The sequence below is a fragment of the Mugil cephalus genome, chromosome 1 (assembly GCF_022458985.1).
Source record: "Mugil cephalus isolate CIBA_MC_2020 chromosome 1, CIBA_Mcephalus_1.1, whole genome shotgun sequence".
Classification (NCBI taxonomy): Eukaryota; Metazoa; Chordata; class Actinopteri; order Mugiliformes; family Mugilidae; genus Mugil; species Mugil cephalus.
This window is the reverse complement of record NC_061770.1, coordinates 26,208,655-26,228,033: the sequence shown is the minus strand read 5'-3', so window position 1 is coordinate 26,228,033 and position 19,379 is coordinate 26,208,655. Positions and strand designations below refer to the sequence as shown.

At 42.1% G+C, this 19,379-nt stretch overlaps 2 protein-coding genes across 2 annotated transcripts; one reads left to right on the top strand and one right to left on the bottom strand.

Moving 5' to 3' along the window:
* Nucleotides 1-47: 47 nt before the first annotated feature.
* Nucleotides 48-10,448, bottom strand: snx21 (sorting nexin family member 21). Its single transcript, XM_047587123.1, has 6 exons — nucleotides 10,145-10,448; nucleotides 7,261-7,590; nucleotides 6,441-6,637; nucleotides 6,098-6,239; nucleotides 5,844-6,009; nucleotides 48-4,476 (listed from the first exon to the last, which is right to left on the bottom strand). Exons 2-6 carry the CDS (start codon nucleotides 7,562-7,564, stop codon nucleotides 3,978-3,980), a joined length of 1,308 nt encoding a protein of 435 aa, XP_047443079.1. The 5' UTR covers nucleotides 7,565-7,590; nucleotides 10,145-10,448; the 3' UTR covers nucleotides 48-3,977.
* Nucleotides 10,449-13,680: 3,232 nt separating this feature from the next.
* LOC125009829 (macrophage mannose receptor 1-like) lies at nucleotides 13,681-15,970 on the top strand. Its single transcript, XM_047588051.1, has 5 exons — nucleotides 13,681-13,860; nucleotides 14,176-14,395; nucleotides 14,651-14,980; nucleotides 15,317-15,411; nucleotides 15,575-15,970. Exons 1-5 carry the CDS (start codon nucleotides 13,795-13,797, stop codon nucleotides 15,680-15,682), a joined length of 819 nt encoding a protein of 272 aa, XP_047444007.1. The 5' UTR covers nucleotides 13,681-13,794; the 3' UTR covers nucleotides 15,683-15,970.
* The last annotated feature ends 3,409 nt before the right edge of the window (nucleotides 15,971-19,379 follow it).

The following is a 19,379-nucleotide window of genomic DNA, read 5'->3' as shown; positions in this document are numbered from 1 at the left end:
TTCTTCTTTGTGTGAAATGTTAAAAAGGAATCACAGCTACAACCCAACACATTATTAAACCTTTATTCATTATAAAACTCCAAAGATGTCCGATTGTCATCTTCACATTCCTTCTGCAATAAATTCATCTGTAATAAGACCAGAACGAGTCCGGACTTCATCGTGACAAATTTATTCCACAAAAATCTACTTGATTAAAGCTCTACAAAGCAGCGCTGCATCCACATCTTAAGAACACATGGAGTGGAAGTCAAACCAGGAGAGGACACCAGGGTTCAACTACAAACTGTACATAAAGATGGACCACGAGTCACCTGCATCACCCCCTAGTGGTCTGATAATGGGACAGAACTTCTTCTTCTATATTAATGTTTGTTGAAGTGAACTTAGTTATTTGATGTCACTATAAAGGTGAATGTTGTTCCGTCGTTTATTTATCCTGCAGGAAACTCTCCTCTAATTCTGTGCGGACGTTCCGTAGAGTTCATGCTAATCAGCTAGCCGGCGACATGTCAACAACCCCCCCAACACACACACACTCTTTGCCACCTCCCGATTAACCTCCTGAGACCCTGTGTCCTCTTATGGGGACATTAAGATTTTAGGTTTGTGGCAGCTTCTTATTCTGCTTCATTTTAACCCATTGTCCTCATAAGTGGACGCTTTAGTCTGCCATCTAGTGGTAGCAAAGGGTCAACACACTAGTCGGTGTAATAAAATGAGCCTCGTTGGATTTTGCTCTTAATAAACTCACGATTTGTTACATATTGGTGACTTTATTTTAGTACAGCGTGAATTAATCCCTGTGTCCACGTGTGAGACATGACATTGTTTTTTTTTTCAAAAAACCACTTCCAGTTCAAAGAGTATTTTTTATACCTCTTAGGTCCCAATGAACGAAAATACCACGGAGGACGATGAATGCACGTCCTGGTAAAATGAAACTGGATCAGCGTTTTTATTTAGCTTCCTCATGCTACACCACAGGTACACCACTTTTTGTCGTCGTTCTCAACAACTTGCAGTAATGACGTCTTTTTGTCCATCTTTATATACAGTAAAACAAAAAACATTTAAAAAATTTTTTTAAAAAAACAACAGATCTGAGTTCACATTAAGATTCCGGTAAAACTGAAAACAAAACAAAACAAAAAATTCATTTAGATCCGTTTTATATTTATTTATATATATTTTTTTTCCAAAGTAGAATCTTTCTTTAAATCCATCTCCAGGAAATTATGTTTTCCTAATTTGAACAAAGGAACAATCAAATCGATGGTTTGATTGTTTATTGTTTTTTTTTTAAATGACCGAATAGAGAGCAGGAGGAGGAGGAGGAGGAGGTTGGGCTCGATGGAGGGCCAACAAAGCTAACACACTGGTTGTTCAATAACGTCATTTCTAAAAGACAGTTGTAGTTTTTTTAAGTTTCAAATGCTTTTCTGGGCTACATAGTTCTTTTCATTCATTTAATTTTTCAGGTGTCACGGTGAAGATTTACTGACTTCCATAATCCACTAACTTAGCCAAAACATTAGGTACACGAGTGATAGCAGTCCCCCGTGACTGTTCTTTAAGATGTGACACTACTCCAGTAAAAGACAAGGATTCAGGGAAAGACCACAGTCTGGCCTGTTTTTTCGACCCAACCATCCACCCCAACCTCCTCCCACTGATCACTCCAAAAAAAAAAAAAAAACATGTATACAAATTCATGACAAAAAAATTATATAAAGTGAAATAAGGTGTGATATGTAATGATACACTGCACTGGCCACTTCATTAGGTACACTGAATGCATTCAGATCTGAATCCTAATTCATGACTGATCTAATGTTCTCCTGGTGTAGAAAAGGTGGTGATTTAACTGGATGATTAAACTGAATTAAAGTAGCTACAATGTCAAAATAATAGGAACACTTGTCAGTTTTAATAGCTCTACAAAATGAAAATCCACCAGAAACTGGAGCGGTAGACCAGCAGCACTGTACCTAATGAAGTGGTCAGGGAGTGTATATGTGCTCTAATTCCAGAGTTGATGGTTCAACTCCCTGATGGCTGAGCGAGTGCGTGAATGAGGAGCTTAAAGTGCAGCACGAACACAAACATTTAACAGAAAACTTCACAGGCCGAGTCTCTGCTGCGAGACTGCAAACAGAATATGCAGAAGAAGAAATGAAACAAGTGTGACGAGTGGTTATTTGCATAATATTGTGCTTGTATAATGGTTTTAGTTAATATCCACAACGGAGGCATTGGCACGACTCCTCCTGCTGACGTTCTAGTTGTCCGCTCCACATCAACACAACCACTAAATTCACAGGTATCCATAGAAACAACATCCGCGTAGATGGTCGGGGGTGGGGGGGGCATTGCTCCGAGTGTTTTGTAATTCCCGCTGATGAAACATCCTTCAGGATTAAAAGCAGGTGAACACAGCCACTCCAGTCACTTTTAAAATAGTGCAAGAACATTCATGTGCTCCTTAAATTGGAATTAAAACCTTCATGGGAGTGACACATCCCAACCAGAATCATTCTGAGGAGCATTTGTAAGCAGCATGAGTCTTTCCCTTACTTTATAACGCTGAGCGCCGACTGATTGTCTGAGTGCTGGGTTGATTATTGCTGAAGGTAAAGGCCTCTGTGGCGTTTTAAGGTGCTCTGACCTGCAGACGTGTCCATAACGCACCAACAAAGTAAATGTGGAAGTTCAGGAAATGTATGTTAGGATTCACTGGTGCCGTTCAGACTTCACATCAACATCTATCCACAATGATCCGGTCTCCGTATCTTTAATGAGTCCTGGTCCCGTTAAAAACCACCACCAGAAGAGGAGCTGAACTCATTCATTCATCCACTGTTAGAAATGAACCTCTTTGTCTCTACAATAAAGCAGCTGTGAGAGAACTTCCAGCTCGCAATGTTTTCTAGTTCCTCGTAACGTATGTTTCCGCAGAATTATTTAAATAAAAGACCGAAGATTTAGTTTCGCTGCAGGAATTTTGAGCAATTGTGGTTTAATGTCTGAGCAACCATGAGTTCCTGGTTCTGAGACAGCAGCTAATACAAATATTCTCCAGACCACATGGTGGCGCTGCTGCTCATTTACACACGGACCGAGATCTGGCTGGGGACGAATCAATGGAGACACATTTTAATTAATGAACACCAGGCAGATGGACCAGGTGACACCAGGTGTTGATGTGAGGTCTGAACGGGGGAAACTTGACATTCATTCATTCATTCATTCATTCATGTGGATGATACGTCCTCGATTATTACTGTAAAATATCAAAGAATCTAAAAACAGCCTGTAGCTCCGGCTACAGTTAAATATTTCTCGGATTCTTACACTTGATCCTAAATCCTGAATTCCTACAAAACAAGAAAAAAAGCCCTTTTTAAAAGACAAGGTGCTAATGTTTTATGAGTTCCCTTCTTCTTTACTTGTATTTCATATTATTTTGGGGGGAAATAATTGCATAACATGAATAAAAGCAGCTCCCAGTGAAGAGCGATGCAACTTGGGAATAAAAAGCTCCAGAGCTGCAGCCATCACCGACTTAAGGCGTCAAAGGTCAGAGAACCACGGCCACTGAGGAGAAACGCCGTCAGAGACTCTGAAGTCGTTCTGGAAGCAGCTGGAATATTTTCAGTCATTTGGAGGCAGCTCGGAAGTCCAGCGTAGTTTCCGTTACAATGTTACTAAATCTCTGAGTGGCTTCACCGGCGTTTCTGGTCATTCAAGTTTGGTCACCAGCTAGACTACTTCCTGGACCAGTGGTCACCGTGGAGACGACTTCCTGGACCAGTGGTCACCGTGGAGACTACTTCCTGGACCAGTGGTCACCGTGGAGACTGCTTCCTGGACTAGGAAACGTTTTTGTTTGTGGTTTTAAAAGCAAACTTGAAATACCGGAGAATGAAGCGACTGTTCGTCTGCAGCGGTCTGAACTCACGTCGCACCGTGCCAATCTAACCGTCGCTCTCCTGCAGGTTATGTTTGACCAAAAACTCTTTGATGGTTGGATGATTGTCAAGCCCCGCCCTCTGCTCCTCCAGCTGGTGCAGAAGCTCCTCCCACTGGCGCTTGTCTTTACCGGTCTGCCATGACATGCGAACCACCGCCCGCAACAACGGCAGCAGGAGGGGGTGGAGCCCGTCGCCATTAAGATGCCAAGTGTCCGTCTGTGGGAGTGGGAGGGGCTTCTCGTGTTGTGGGTGGAGTCCCTCATCCGGTGGGAGGGGCTCATCGGCGGGGGTCAGGACACGGAGGGCGTGGTCGCAGTGGTCTCGAGCCTCCTCCAGCTGGTCCTCCTCCTGGAAACACCACGAAAGCGCCACCAGGGTGAAGAACCAATGGGTGGAGGTCAGAGGAGGGGCCTGGTTGTCATAGTAACTGGCCCAGCCCAGCTTGAGTTGCAGTCTCTTGGCGTTGAGCAGCGGACCCAAGGCCTCCTGGTACCGCGCCACCCTCAACGAAACAAGACAAACTCAACTCACGACTTGATAAATAAACGTCTATGTAGAGAAACAGGAAGAGAGAGGTCGGATGGACTTGGTCCCACCACATCATTTTATTTCAAGCTTTTGTTTAACAACATTAACTGATAATTATTAATTAACTGACTATTGGTCACTTTGTCTTGAACTTTGAGGAGAAGTCACCTAAAAGTGTTTGTCTCAGTGACTCAAAGTGTCAGTCGATTTTCACACAGGTCCTGAAAGTAGACAAAGAGAAACCAACCAAACACATGAAACTGAAATATGAGAGTTGACTATTCAAGAAAATGAACCAGTCTTCCATGTTCTTGACTAATTGTGTCCAGTGTCCAGTGTCCATCCTTTCTTTCTTTCTTTCTTTCTTTCTTTCTTTCTTTCTTTCTTTCTTTCTTTCTTTCTTCCTTCCAGTTCATTGGTCCATCAATGATGAGCAGATGCAGCAGAACAGGCCCAAACCAGGACATTAGCGCCCCCATGTTTCATGGAGGGATGAGGTTCTGATGCTGGAATGCAGTGTTGGTTCATCTCCAAACATTTAAACCAAACTGTTCTACTCTGGTCTCATCTGTCCACTAAACATTGTCCCAAATGTTCTTCGTGGACAGAGAGCAGTGTCTTTGGTTGTTGAGTGGATTCATCAACATGAACATCAGCCAATGTGAGAGAGGCCTTTAGCTGCTTAGACGTTCCCCTGGGTTCCTCTGGTTCCTCTCCCACTATGATGGAGTGATGTTTGTTGGTGGACCACTCCTGTGGAGGGGAACAGTCGTCTTCAATCTGTCTGACTCTCTGTGGATTATTTGTGGCTTCCAGACTCTTTACAGATGGTTGTGGAACCTTTTCCAGCCTGATGAGCAACAACAACTCTTTTTCTGAGCTCCTCACAAAGCTCCTTTGTCCGTTGTCATCACACACTTCAACACATCAACATGTGTTGTGAAGACTGGACTGAAGTAAATCCCTGATTCATAGAAACTAAATCAGTTGATGGAAATACTTCTGGACACATGGACTCTGCTTTAAGCTTCTCTTTGATCTGGAAGATTGGCTCATTTTAATATTTCTGTGTATGTTTGGGTTCTACTTTCAGGATCTGCTGAGTCATTTGAGGCAGAAATGTATAAACGTAAGAAGGAAGCAAACACTTTTACTATTACTATCTCTATTAAATAACTCAAAACTCTCATAATAAGAAACAAAAAGCAGCATCTGATGTTCTGACACAACCTTGATTTCACTCAAACCTAAAAGTCAGTTCATAAAACGTATTTTAGAAGTTCTATATCGACTGTTGTGAGGGGATGGGAGGAGGACAGATCAGGGTTTCTATCAGTTTACCTGATGAGCAGCTGTCCAGTCTGCAGGTCGGTCAGGTAGAAGAAGTGGCGGACGCACGGCGCCCCCTTCAGGGCCGACAGGGAGCACAGGTGAGACAGGTACTGTTCGAACGCCCGGCTACGCTTAGCGATCGTCTCCGCCGTGAAGTTACTGCGTAGCTTCTTTCCTGCAGAGATCAACAGCAGACGACATGTTAGTGTCTTCGGTGACTCTTATTTTTTTATTTTTTTTTATTTGTCGTGATGTTGACTCACGTGGGAAACAGACGCGCTCCATCTGGTCGCCGTGGTTGCGGCGCAAGGTGGCGTGAAGGCGCTGGAAGTCCGAGTAGCGGCGGGTGATGATGGCCGGAGTCTTGTCGCTGCCGCCGGACTGGATCACATGGATGGTGTAGAGCTGAGAGGATTTTTCGAGAATATTGTTGTCATGTTTGGTGCACGGAAGAACAGGGAAAAGGGAAACACTAGCAAAGAGAGAGCTAGCCCACTTCAAAAGATAGAAAGAAAAAAAAACATGACAGCCCCTTTCCTATTGGTGGAAAAATGCATCCCGGCAACCAATCATTCTGGTTTCTGAATTATTAACATCTGGACTCACGACGTATTTGGAGGAGCCGTCCTGCACCACACTGGCATCGGTCACCTCGAACAACAAGCTGTCGGTCTGTCGCCTCCCAGAGGAGGCGCTGCTTCCTCCTCCGAGACCTCGCAAGCTTCTCCAGCTCTCCTGAAGCTGGCGAGTTAGCATGGCAGAGGGGGAGGGCCCAACCGGGGACACGCCCACTGGACTGGCGTCTGTACAAGGCAGGTGAGAGGAGGGTCGATCAGCAGTGTCAGAATTAGCATCACCATAAGCATCACAATTAACTTCGTCATTAGCATCATCATTAGCATTTCTATTAACATCGTCATCAGCATCACGATTAGTTTCACCACTGATGTCACCATTGGCGTCATCCCTGGCATCACCATCAGCATCACTATTGGCATTACCATTTACATCGCCATTAGCGTCACCATTGGCATAACCATTAGCGGCACGATTAGCGCCACCAGTAGCGTCATCATTGGCATCACCATTGCCATCACTATTAGCATCACCACTGGAGTCACCATTGGTATCGCCATTAGTGTTATAACTGGCATTGCTATTAGTGTTACCATTAGTGCCATCATTAGTATCGCAATTAGCATCGCAATTAGCATTACCATTAGTGTCGCCCTACTCCCCGGCTCTGAACGCCAAACAACCATCAAAAACTCCCTGGAACAGTCTAGATATTCAGCGGCTTTAGCCAGTGTACATTTCATCTTCTTCTTAAGGGATTCTAGCAGTTTTTAACTGCTCGTATTTCTTCACTTTTCTTTCTTACAGCCCAAAACCTGCACATAAACCATAGAAGATGTTCATTAGTCACCTGTGCTGCTTAGCCCCTCCTCCATTGACTCTCCCAGGAAGTCGGAGTCGCTGTCCATCCCCGACCCATCGCCCTCAGCTCCATCCTCCAGCCCTCCTCCTCCTCCTCCTCCTTCGCTGTCAAAGCACAGCGTTCCTCCGAGACGATCGCTCACAGACTCCTCCTCCTCCTCCAGCTCCGCCTCCCAGCGCTCATTGTTAAACCCCTCCTCTTCCTGTCTGACGACCTCCTCCTGCTCTGGTCCCGCCCCCTGGCCGTCCTTAAACAGCGAGCGCTTCAGACGGTCCAGCAGCCGGGATGCCATGACGCCACCTGGAGGAGGGGAGGGGTCTTAGGACCCAGGAAATGATGAGGTCATTAATTATTCATGCCTGTACTTGATTATGGTGATGTGCTGCACATGGATACTCGCTCCCAGTGACTAAATGCCATCGACACAGTTCATCATGGTGCACTGACATTCATCACTGCGCCCTGTACTACCCACTCGTAGGCTTATTATCTGGTACAGCTGTATTTACAGGGCAACTCTTGGCCTTCTCTGTATCCACATTTCACAAAAAAAGCACTGGAAACTATTCTTTAAGGTCACAGGACATTTTACTGCTATCTGTTCCTAAAGTTGGAAAAGAAAAATGTGAAATAGCGCTCAGTTATTCAGGGGACTTTTCCTGGTTTAATAAAGGCTCAATAAAAAAATAAAAAATAAAATACAAAATACTGTTATTATTCATACAATTTTTAAAATAATTTAAACAAAAAATCTGTAAAGTTTCCTACATTGGGTGCCACATTAAAAAGGTTAATTTTTACTATTCAGGTACACAACTCTAAATATTTGAGCCATGTCCTTTTTACTAGTGAATCACAATCATTTTTATTTATTTTTTTTTAAACATTTTTTGATAATTATAATCATAACGCAGACTTCGTGGGGCACTTTTAAACTGGAAAAAATATATTTTAAAAAAAATTATTAAGTAACAATAATAACAATAATATAAAATATATAAATTATATATATATGTATATATATATAAAATATAATATAATATAAGATTTTAAATTTTAAAAATACTACAAAACATTAAAACTATTGTCAAAAAATGGTTTTCCACCTGGAGAGCAATGTTAAAAGAAAGGTCTTTAAGTTCCATTTGAAAAATATTTTGAGTTTGCTGAGACTGTACAGACTCAAGCTTCAACAAATACTGTTGTTTACTCTTCTTAAATAGGTGTACTTAATTACTACTACTACTACTAATAATAATACATTTTATTTTAGGTGTCTTTCTGTCACTCACTACATTAAAAACAAGCAATAAAAACATGAATAAACAGTGAACAAGCTTAAAAACAAAAAAAGGCAACGCAGTGGATCAGGTATATAAATATCTATAACTGGTGTTTTTGAATTTTATTACTGACAGTCGAAGTGGATCCGTTCTAGTTCCAGACTCGGGGTCAGTGAAAGACTTGTCGAGCTTTACACGGGCCGGGAGGCTGAGCCGGCTCCAGTTACAGAGCTGGCAGCCGCTCTGAATGGAAATCATGTCACACATTAATAATGCAGCGAGCCTGCAGCCAGGAAAACGACGACACGTAGACACAGCGAGGCCTCGAGGTCTGATCCACTTCATCCGGATCCATCCGCACCACGTCAGGGAGTTTATCCGGGAGGAAATGACTGCAGCACATCTCAAACACTAAGATGTCACGAACCAAGAAATAAGAGCAACGGCCACAGAAAAAAACTTCACTTTAAAGTGTTTACAGTTTCCTTTTCTACCTACCAGCACCTTTTAGTCCATTACTTTCAAATAAATATCAATCGTTATGTAACAAAGAGGAAACTTGAATAATTTCTAGAGTTTTTAAATATACAAAATGTGCATGCTGCAGAAATAAAACACAGATAGTTCCGATTGTTATTTATGGTTCATGGTTCCTTATTTCATTCAGCTGAAGGAGAGATGCTTAGTTCTCATCAGGAATCCAAGATCTAATATTTGTCAGGGTCAGAATATTTTTAAATATTAAACAAAGTGAATTTTTGGCATCATTTTATGTTTTTTGTTTGTTTGTTTGTTTGTTTTTTAAAATCAAACCCTTTAACCAAATTTTCTTGGCCTTATTAATACTTAGTAATTTTATAATAATTTTGCTTCTTTCATTTATTTACTCCAGTAAAAGAGAAAAGGATGTAATATTTGTCCCTGAATGTCAAAAGTTTGTCTTTTTAAATAAGTCACTTTATTATTATTAGTTTATCATTATGGTTTATTTTTTGTTTACATTATACTCTTATTATTTTATTTAAAAAAAAAACATTTATTACTTCCACAAGACTTATATTTATAATTACCACTATTATTAATAATACTATATTATCATTGTTTTAATTGTCATCATAATAGAAATGTTATTATCACTGTAATAACACTATTAATACTACTACTACTACTACTAATGATAATAATAATAATAATAATAATAATAATAAGTTTGATTACGATCTGTATGTCGTTTGATGCATTTATGTAACTTTGTCTAATATATGTTGCAAGCGAAAAAAAAAACAAAACAACAACAACAACAAAAAAACAAAACAATAACTAGCACGGTGCGGCTAAAAACAGTTAGCACTGCTAGTTAGCACGGAGGCCGGGAGAAGTCAAACCCGAGCTAAAAAGACAGTTAATCCACCTAATCGGTTAATTAGTTTAACTTTTAGTGGTTCGGTTTTAAAGCTCGACAGCCTCGTTTCTGGCTGAAAGGTGGATAAAAGCAGCAGGGGGAGAGGATGCAAAGTGCTAACCCGCTGAAGCCTCCTCTCCCTGGAAAAGTTTGTTTACCTCCCAGCTCCAGCTTCGGGAGAACTTACCCCGGGGACTGAAGAGGACTCTCTGCGGGATTCTGCTTAGTCCATGGCGGCGGAGGTTAAAGCTCCGCCGCGGTGTGACTCTCAGGGCTCCCCGGTCCTCGGTTCTATCACCGGGGTCTGGGGTCAGGACACAGACGACGGACGCGCTCCTGCAGCCCGCTGGAGAAGGAGGCGTCTCCGGGCGGATGTGTGATATCCTCCTCCTCCTCCTCCTGCCTCATAGTAGTGATGGGAAGTTCGGCTCTTTTATGAAAATTGGCTCTTTTACCACGGCTCCCAAAGAAGATCCGACTCTTTTACCACGGCTCCCAAAGAAGATCCGACTCTTTTACCACGGCTCCCAAGCAGAGCCGACTCTTTTACCACGGCTCCCAAGCAGAGCCGACTCTTTTACCATAACTCCCAAAGAAGAGCCGACGCTTTTACCACGGCTCCCACAGGAGAGCCGACTCTTTTACCACGGCTCCCGAAGAAGAGCCGACGCTTTTACCACGGCTCCCACAGGAGAGCCGACTCTTTTACCACGGCTCCCGAAGAAGAGCCGACGCTTTTACCACGGCTCCCACAGGAGAGCCGACTCTTTTACCATAACTCCCAAAGAGGAGCCAGCTCTTTTGCCATAACTCCCAAAGAAGGGTGTCTCTTTTACCATGGATACCATAGATCAATGAGCCCTTATACCATGGCTCCCAAAGAACAATCTGCATTTTTACCAAAACCCGAGTCCCTGGATGCCTCATAGTAGTGATGAGAAGTTTGACTCTATTATGACTACCTTATGACTATCTTATACTACAGCTCCCAAAGAAGAGCCAGCTCTTTTACCATGGCTCCCAAAGAAGAGCCAGCTCCTTTCACATGCCTCCCAACGAAGAACCGACTCTTTTAGTTCGGTTCCCAAAGAAGAGCCTACTCTTTAACCGCGGTTTCCGAAAGAAAAGCCAGTTGTTTTTACAGGCCTCCCAAGGAAGGGTCAGCTCTTTGACCCCGACTCCCAAAGATCAGTCAGCTCTTTTACCATGGCTTCCAAAGAACAGTCCGACTTTTACCAAAACCCGAGTCCCTGCATGCCTCATAGTAGTGATGAGAAGTTTGACTCTTTTATGACATCTGACTCTTATACTACAGCTCTCAAAGAAGAGTCAGCTCTTTCCCCTTGGTTCCCAAAGAAGAGCCAGCGCCTTTTACATGCCTCCCAATGAAGAACCGACTCTTTTAGTTCGGTTCCCAAAGAAGAGCCTACTCTTTAACCGCGGTTTCCGAAAGAAAAGCCAGTTGTTTTTACAGGCCTCCCAAGGAAGGGTCAGCTCTTTGACCCAGACTGCCAAAGATCAGTCAGCTTTTTTACCATGGCTTCCAAAGAACAGTCAGCACTTTTACCAAAACCCGAGTCCCTGCATGCCTCATAGTAGTGATGAGAAGTTTGACTCTTTTATGACATCTGACTCTTATACTACAGCTCCCAAAGAAGAGTCAGCTCTTTCCCCTTTGTTCCTAAAGAAGGGCCAGCTCTTTTTTACATGTCTCCCAAGGAAGGGTCAGCTCTTTGACCAATACTCCCAAAGAACAGCCGGGCCTTTTGCCACAGCCCTGAAGGAAGAGCCAGATCTTTTACCACAGCTCCCAAGGTAGAGTTAGCTATTTAATGAACATCTATTCAGGCACACATAAATATGCCGGATTATAGCAACAATGGTAATTCACATCCCCAGTCCCTTGGAAGGTTTCACAAAAACACGATAAGACATAGATCAGGACAAGAGATCCAATATGAGCACCTCACAAGACAGAACATTAGTCCGGAGTTAAAAGTCAATGGTTATAAAACCGGTTTGATTTCAGCCTCTGCTTGAGGTGAGTTTTGAAGGTTTGTAATGTGGGACACTCCCTTGTGGAGAGTGGGAGACTGGTTCAGAACAGACTGGATTTTACAGAAAGAGTATTTTATAATAATAATAATAATAATAATAATAATAATAATAATAATAATAATAATAATAATAGTACACAATAGTAGCACACAACATTGTATTTGATCCCAGCCACTCCCTTAATCCACATTTCGCACTTCCTCCTTCTGGTCACCGATATAGGTCATTAAAGTGGAAAACGTTCAGCAAAAGTTTTTTTCTGTTCTGTATGTAATCTACAATCAATCAGATTCATTACGTACTAATAAATTATACCATTTGTTTATTATTAATCTAGGTATGGAGACTAACTTATATAACCTGGTACATAACTACATATTTTAAGTATTCATAAACTGAGATGGACGCTGGAAGAGAAACTCAAAAGTGAAGCCAAAGCCAAGGTAGAGTTCCCTCTGGTGGCTGGAGGCTACAGCACAGGCTGTAAGTTCTACATGCTCCGTGTTACGGGCGGGATGTTACATGTGTTTGCAAATGTCTCATTCACAACAAGACAGCTGTAATGTGTTTGTTATCACTAGTGCCACCATATGACCACTAGATGGCGGTCATGCTTGCTTAAACCCACATACAGACACTCACACACAAACTGAACTGACTTAAATGGTTTAACCATATTTTAACTTAAATAAGGACACAACTAAGATATTGCCAGTACCAAACCTTACAGATGAAAGCCTCATAAATATTTGGAATTGAGCAACAAAAGCACAAAAAAAAATTAAATGGGAGCATCAAATCACTGAAAATTTCCAGAGCATGTGCAGGAGGTTGCCTTCATTAGCCTTGCAACGTTGACATATAGGAGAAATGTTGTTGACAATTTAATGTAATCTGTATGGGATGTAATATGTTCTGTCAAATATATTCAACTGAATTTGCCTGTGTTTTGTGGAGATCAACGTTGTCTGTGCTTGTTCCAATAATTGATGCCAATCATCCTTGCTGAATACACAACCTAGATCATTTTCCCACTGATAATTTGTGGATATTTTATGATATAGAGGTACATTGTTATTAATGATGCAATATGTAGAAGATAAAGTCCTCTGGAGTGTGGTGGATAGTTGATGGAGAATTGTGTGGACAGACTCCATTCACCCGACTGTATGATCTACTGGCTGGTTACACAACATCCTGATGAATCTGACACCAAGTATTTGAATAGAAGATGAAAATTAGGGTAAAAGTGGGTGTGAATGTCAGATCATTGATTTAAAATAGTGTCGGTGGCAAACTCAGACAACCACCATCTAACGTTCGCCAGGTGAGAGGGAAGGAGTTTCTACCAGGAGAGACAGAATTAAATCCAGTTTTACTCGTTGGTTGTTTAGAGGCAAACTGAAGAAAACAAACAGAGAAGGATGAAGAATTTTCTTCTTTACATCATAGCTGCCTCAGGCAAGTATTTTATACAAGTTATTGATTTCTTTTGTCATTCTTTAAATGTATAAATTGTAGTAGTTCTACAGCAGTAGCTATGTTCATGATAGTAAGGTTCCTTTTCCTCCAGAACAAGACATTATAAAGCTACGTTATGAGAGATAAATGATGCTTTTATTCCAGGTCTAATCTGTATTCTTATCTGTGGCTGCAGGGCTGTGTGCTGCCTCCTCTAAAGCTGAACGTCGTTACCACTTTGTTTATGAACTGAAGAACTGGACTGAAGCTCTGAGTTACTGCAGAGATAAATACACTGACCTGGCCTCTATAGACGACATGGATGATGTGAACGTCCTCAACGCAGCGGTAGATACAAGCAAAATGGTCTACCTCTATGGCTATGTAAGTTCAGTCTTCTTGTCTGAGAATTACAGTGTATCAGCCTCATGTGGCAATGAATAATGGAAATGATTAACATCATCACATTACAACATTAAATAACACCTCTTAAACCACGAGTCTGATCCTGCGTTGGGAAGAAGTTGAGTTGTTGAGTTGAGACTAGAGCAGGATGTTTGAGGATGAATGTATCCGTCATTATTCTGCAGATTAACACAAGTCACTGATCTATTAACCAGCCAGAAGCCAGATTTAGTCCATGTAGGAGCTGTTTGGTGTCCGTGGTAGTGAGGAGTATCTCTGCTTGTTGTTTTTCAGCTAGCCTGGATCGGGTTGTACGATGACGTGAACAGCTGGAGGTGGTCATTGTCAAATGGAGGTTTCTACAGTGATGGCCAGACTGAGTTCAGGAACTGGGCAGATTCACAGCCAAACAATGAAGGCAGTGGTGAACATTGTGTAGAGATAGATGGCGATGGAGCATGGAGCGACGCAGACTGTACCGCACGTTTGTTTCCAATCTGCTCTGAAGTCGACGGTGAGGATCTGAACTTTAAATCAAGCAGTTTGTTTCCTTGACCTGAGTTCAATGATTCTGTTTGAAAAAACATAGCTGCCAGAATGAAGAGAGTCTTAGCACATGTATATTATACTGTACACGTGGGAAAACATCTATCAGAATGACATTTTCTTTGGTCAACTTCATTTTTACGAAATCTTTCATGACACAGTTTCTGGATGTGGAGGTGAATTCTATTGTTCTTCACTGTGCTTCATTCTGGTCTGTTTCCAGGGTCCAATGTGACTTTTGTCCTCATCAGCAGTACCATGACATGGACTGAGGCCCAGAGCTACTGTAGAACACATCACACTGACCTGGCCAGTGTGAGAACCATGACAGAGAACCAGAGGGTGAAGGAACTGCTATCTCCTGGTATCTACTGGATCGGCCTCTTCAGAGACTCCTGGAAGTGGACAGATGGACGTAGCTCAACATTTAACTATTGGAGAGTTGGACAGCCTAATGGCAATCAAGAGAACTGTGTATTTGCAAACTTTGAAAACTCTGGAAAATGGGACGACTGGACCTGTGATAAGAAGATAGCATTTATTTGCTACAATGGTAAGCTACATTTCAGTTAGCCTTTAGGTTTAGCATTTAGCTTTACTTTCCAGATACTGTAAAATTATCCTGCGCTCACACGATGTTGTTGAGTAAATGTAAAAGTCCACTTTCATATTGTTTGCAAATAAAAGTACAAGTGAAAATGAACCATTAAAATAAACTCATGTCTGTAAAGTAACTGTATCGTCCATGACAGCGATGAGACTGTTCAGAAAGTTGATGTGCAGTAGAGATCAGTGGGTTTGTCTTGGTGGACCGATGCTACTCACTGATCCTATAGGGGTCCATGCTAAGCTAAGCTAACCATTTTTCTTTCTGTCCTTTGTTTTAAAGCTCCATTTTCAAAGCATGTGGTGAAAGTGAAGCTGGTGAAAAAGTCCTCTCTGGACCTCAATGATCCAGCTGTGATGGAGCAGATGCTGCAGCAGGTAAATCACATCCCAGAATATTTCTGACGCTTGTAATTATATTCTCCCTTGAATACTTTATTTTAATGGAACCATGAGTCTAGTTGGTCTCCACACACTATGGGCTATGACAAGACAATGCTTTGGTAATATATGTTTAGAATTTTCTTTTTTTGTGTCTAAGATGAAACAGAAGCTGAAGGACCAGGGAGTGAGTGGAGACGTCAAACTGAGCTGGAGGAAGCAGTCGGATGGAAAGGTCTTCCACAAAGAAGAGGAGGAATCAAAGTAGAGGAACTCCAAAACTGATGAGCTGTAAATGTTGTCAGGAAGTCTTATCCTATGAAAGATATGCTTCTCCTTCGTCTTTTTAAAATGAAAAACAGCTTTGCTGTTGTCTTCATATTCAGTCATTTGTGTGGTTGTGTAGAGTTTAATAAGTAATTATGGTATACACGTTCAGCCAAGACATTTAGATTTATCTGATGATCATGTCTCCTTTATTCACCTGTTAATAACCATCATTTATCCAGTGGTTTGTACTAATGTGTTCAGAAATAAAATAACTTTGTTGTCTCTAGTGGAGGCCTTGCATATTCCTTAAAGACAGAGGACTGAGAATTCACCATTTCTGATGATGAGACTGATTAAAAAGATTAAATGTTTTCCTCTAACAGTGCCTCACAACTTTAAAACAAGGATATAAATGAATTCTAATTAGAATCAAATTAGATGTGAACAAATGGACCACAGTGACCCTGTTGGACCAGAGCTGTTAGCCTGTAGTTAGTGCAAAGGAAAAGTCAAACAGCAGTTTTAAAGTTGGAAAAGACGACACACCTCTACACCACTCACCTGAGGGCTTGGATGACCTCTCCTTTCTTTTATTTTGTTTTCAAATGGTAGCATGAGGAAAGGGCACTAAATTATGACTATGTAGTTATTTTTATTCATATCTGTTTCATCTCCAGAGTCGGCTCCAACTTTAGCAACAGTACCAATCACAATATTTGAATGAGCAGCTGATTTGCTTCCCACACTTTGAATCCTGAACAAATGTACACTCAAAAAGTTTTCACCCTACTTCTAAATATGAATTATAAACCGGTTAGCCTTGAGATCAGGCCTCCAGGCAGCAGTTCTCTACAAGGACGGAGTCTGTTTATTCACCATAACATCAGCTACTGCAACTGCTGCAAGCTAGTGGAGCTAGCTTGCAGCTAGTCAACATTGGATGTAACTTTGAGCCAAATGTCTTGTTTTCAATTGGTCTTCTCATAAATGTGGACACATGGACTGGCTACACCCCCTCAAGTAGTCTACACTCCTCTAGAAATACTAGAAACGATGCAATATTTTCTCGACGCCCACCACCCTGCCTTCATATGCCTCGTACAGCAAAACTTTTAGCCGCTATGTCTACACATACGCTGTGAACACAAAAAATAAAGCTGTCTTTGACTTTGATTAAACACAACAGTGTGTATAAAGAGATCAGCCATAACATTATCACTACTGACAGGAAAAGTGAATAATACTTAAACAATTTTCTGACAATTCAGTGTCCTGCTGGGAAACTTTTGGATCTGTCATTGATTCATGTGGAAGTTACTTAGACATGTAGCCAGGACCCAGACCAGACCAGACACCCCCACCCCATAGCAATGACACACATTGGTGTTCAGCAGCCATTCTCAGCAGGATGCAGCCTGACACAGATGCAAAAACATTAAGAACAGCACAAGGTGTTGATCATGTATCTGTGGGTGGACCCTCCCCTCAAAGATCCCCACTTACAACAGTCAACACCCTCAGAAGGACCATGTCCATTCTGCATCCTACGCAGTATTAGGAAGGTGGACGTAATGTTATGCCTGATCGGTGTATGTGCAAACCATACCTCTGATAATGGTGAACTGTATTGTATTGTGTTTATTTCCATGCATCTTCTTTGGTAAAACCCTTCCTGTGTTTCCCTCCCTCTTTCATAACAACGTATTGCTTTGCTCCTTAAAACAGAAATTCCAAGTAAAACCAAATACTAGTCAAACAAGCAAAAATGTAAGAAAATATACCTGTAGCAAGTAAAAGCAGCATAACCGCGACGTGCTACAACACATTAGATTTGGATCAACAACTCAACGTATCGCTCCATCTGCCATGATTGTCTGTTTGTCTGTATCTGTATATGTTTTGAGTTTCCTGTTCAATTTTGTTAAGTTCCTGCGCCTGTTCCAAAGCCAGTTGTGCCTGTTTTCGACCATCCTGCCCGCCATGTCTCCTTGGACTCCGGGTCGCCCATGAGAACTCTTGAGACTCCCTGGACCTTGTTTTTTTTTGAGTTCTATCCCCCCCATCCGGGCAGTTTCCTGTTTTATTTTCTTAAGTTTCTTGTCTTCCTGTCTGTCGTGCCTCCTTGTGATTTACTCTGATTGCTTACTGGTTTCTCCTGGAGTGATTGCCCTCATTAGTTTCATCTGTGTCTTGTCATCCCTCTGCCCCTGTGTATATGTAGCCCTGCCTTTCCCTTTGTTCCCTGTCGTGTTGTTGTTTCCAAGCCATGTTTTAGTCCCCTAGTCTGTTCTTCTCACTACGGCTGCATCAAGCCAGGGCTGCATATGTTTTAATTCTGATTTATTTTTAGGTAAATTTATTTTATTGTTGTGACTTTCAAACACACACGAACTCTGTTATGACCTACCTCTCAATACCTCCTTCTACGCACTTCACAAACCCCCCAAAACAGGAAGAGGGACAGGAGGAGGACCTTATGCTACATCCTAAACGAGTTGCACTGAAATGTTTTGTTTGCATTTAGTTTGAACCCCTGAATATTAACGATTAAATAATTGGATTTTTTTTAAATGAAACTAATTTTTTGTTTTGTGCTACAGAAAAAGGCTTAAATTAGAATTTTCTTCTCTTTTATTTTTGTGAAATGTTGGATAGATCCAACAGAGCTTCAACTGCGTCCCGGGGCTGGTGAGTCCGAATGGGCCATGTTCCGCTTGGCTGTTGTTGAGGTGGCTGTTGCCAGTTGCGGCTACAAGATGCTGGCCATGGCTGTAAACCCTAATCCCCCTGAAGAAGGAGGCCGACGGGGCATGGTTGGTCCGTGGGTCTCTGCAGCCAGGACAATCCCTGAGGCAAAAACTCAGGCATGGGAGGAGTTTGTTGAAGCTACGGAGGAAGACCATTGATTAGCTCCAAAAAGGTTCTGGCAACTGTTCTTGGTGGGGACGGAGAGCTGCTGACGTCACTGGGGACTATTGCCCCACGGTGGAAGGAATACTTTGAGGAGCTCCTCCATCCCATCAACACATATTTCCACGGTGGAAACAGAGCCAGAGGGCCTGGGGTTGGGCCGTTCAATCTCTGGGGTAGAAGTTGCTGAGGTAGTGAAACAACTCCCAGTCAGTGGAGCTCCAGGAGAGGATGAGATCGACCCTGGGTAACTTGAGGCTTTGGATGTTGTGGGACTGTCCTGGCTGACACGCCTCTGCAACGTTGCGTGACATCGGAGACAGTGCCTCTTCAGTGGCAGACCGGTGCTGTGATTTCCAAGAAGAAGAAAGGGGACCAGAGGGTGTGTTTCAACTTTAGGGAGATGCAAATCACCTGGAAATGCAAATCACCCGGGGATGCAAATCACTTTGGAATCTGGGAATCTTTGAAAGGGCTACAGGGAGCTACTGTCAGGGTACCGTCTCTTTAAACATGGGAGTTAGTGTAACCCAGTTGTAGATTACAACCATAGCGTTATTGTGTATTACAATATTGTTATAACATTATAATAAATGAACGCAGATGTGCATTGTTTGTTTAAATACACATTTTTATTTTATTTCAACATTTTTTATATTTACTTTATATTTTACATGAAGTATTATTTTGTTATGGCACCTTTGGGACAGCTATGCTCGGGTCCTCTGGGGGGAGTCAGCGGCAGAATCACAAATATATGCACTCTAAATTTGTTGTTGTTTGCT

Coding starts and splice junctions, on each gene's coding strand:
- snx21 (XM_047587123.1), bottom strand. CDS start 7,564: ATGGCATCCCGGCTGCTGGACCGTCTGAAGCGCTCGCTGTTTAAGGAC. Junction 6,638..7,260: donor GGAGGGGCTAAGCAGCACAG/GTGACTAATGAA, acceptor TGCCTTGTACAG/ACGCCAGTCCAGTGGGCGTG. Junction 4,477..5,843: donor ACTGGACAGCTGCTCATCAG/GTAAACTGATAG, acceptor TGTTTCGTTGAG/GGTGGCGCGGTACCAGGAGG.
- LOC125009829 (XM_047588051.1), top strand. CDS start 13,795: ATGGATGATGTGAACGTCCTCAACGCAGCGGTAGATACAAGCAAAATG. Junction 13,861..14,175: donor TGGTCTACCTCTATGGCTAT/GTAAGTTCAGTC, acceptor GTTGTTTTTCAG/CTAGCCTGGATCGGGTTGTA. Junction 14,981..15,316: donor AGCATTTATTTGCTACAATG/GTAAGCTACATT, acceptor TTTGTTTTAAAG/CTCCATTTTCAAAGCATGTG.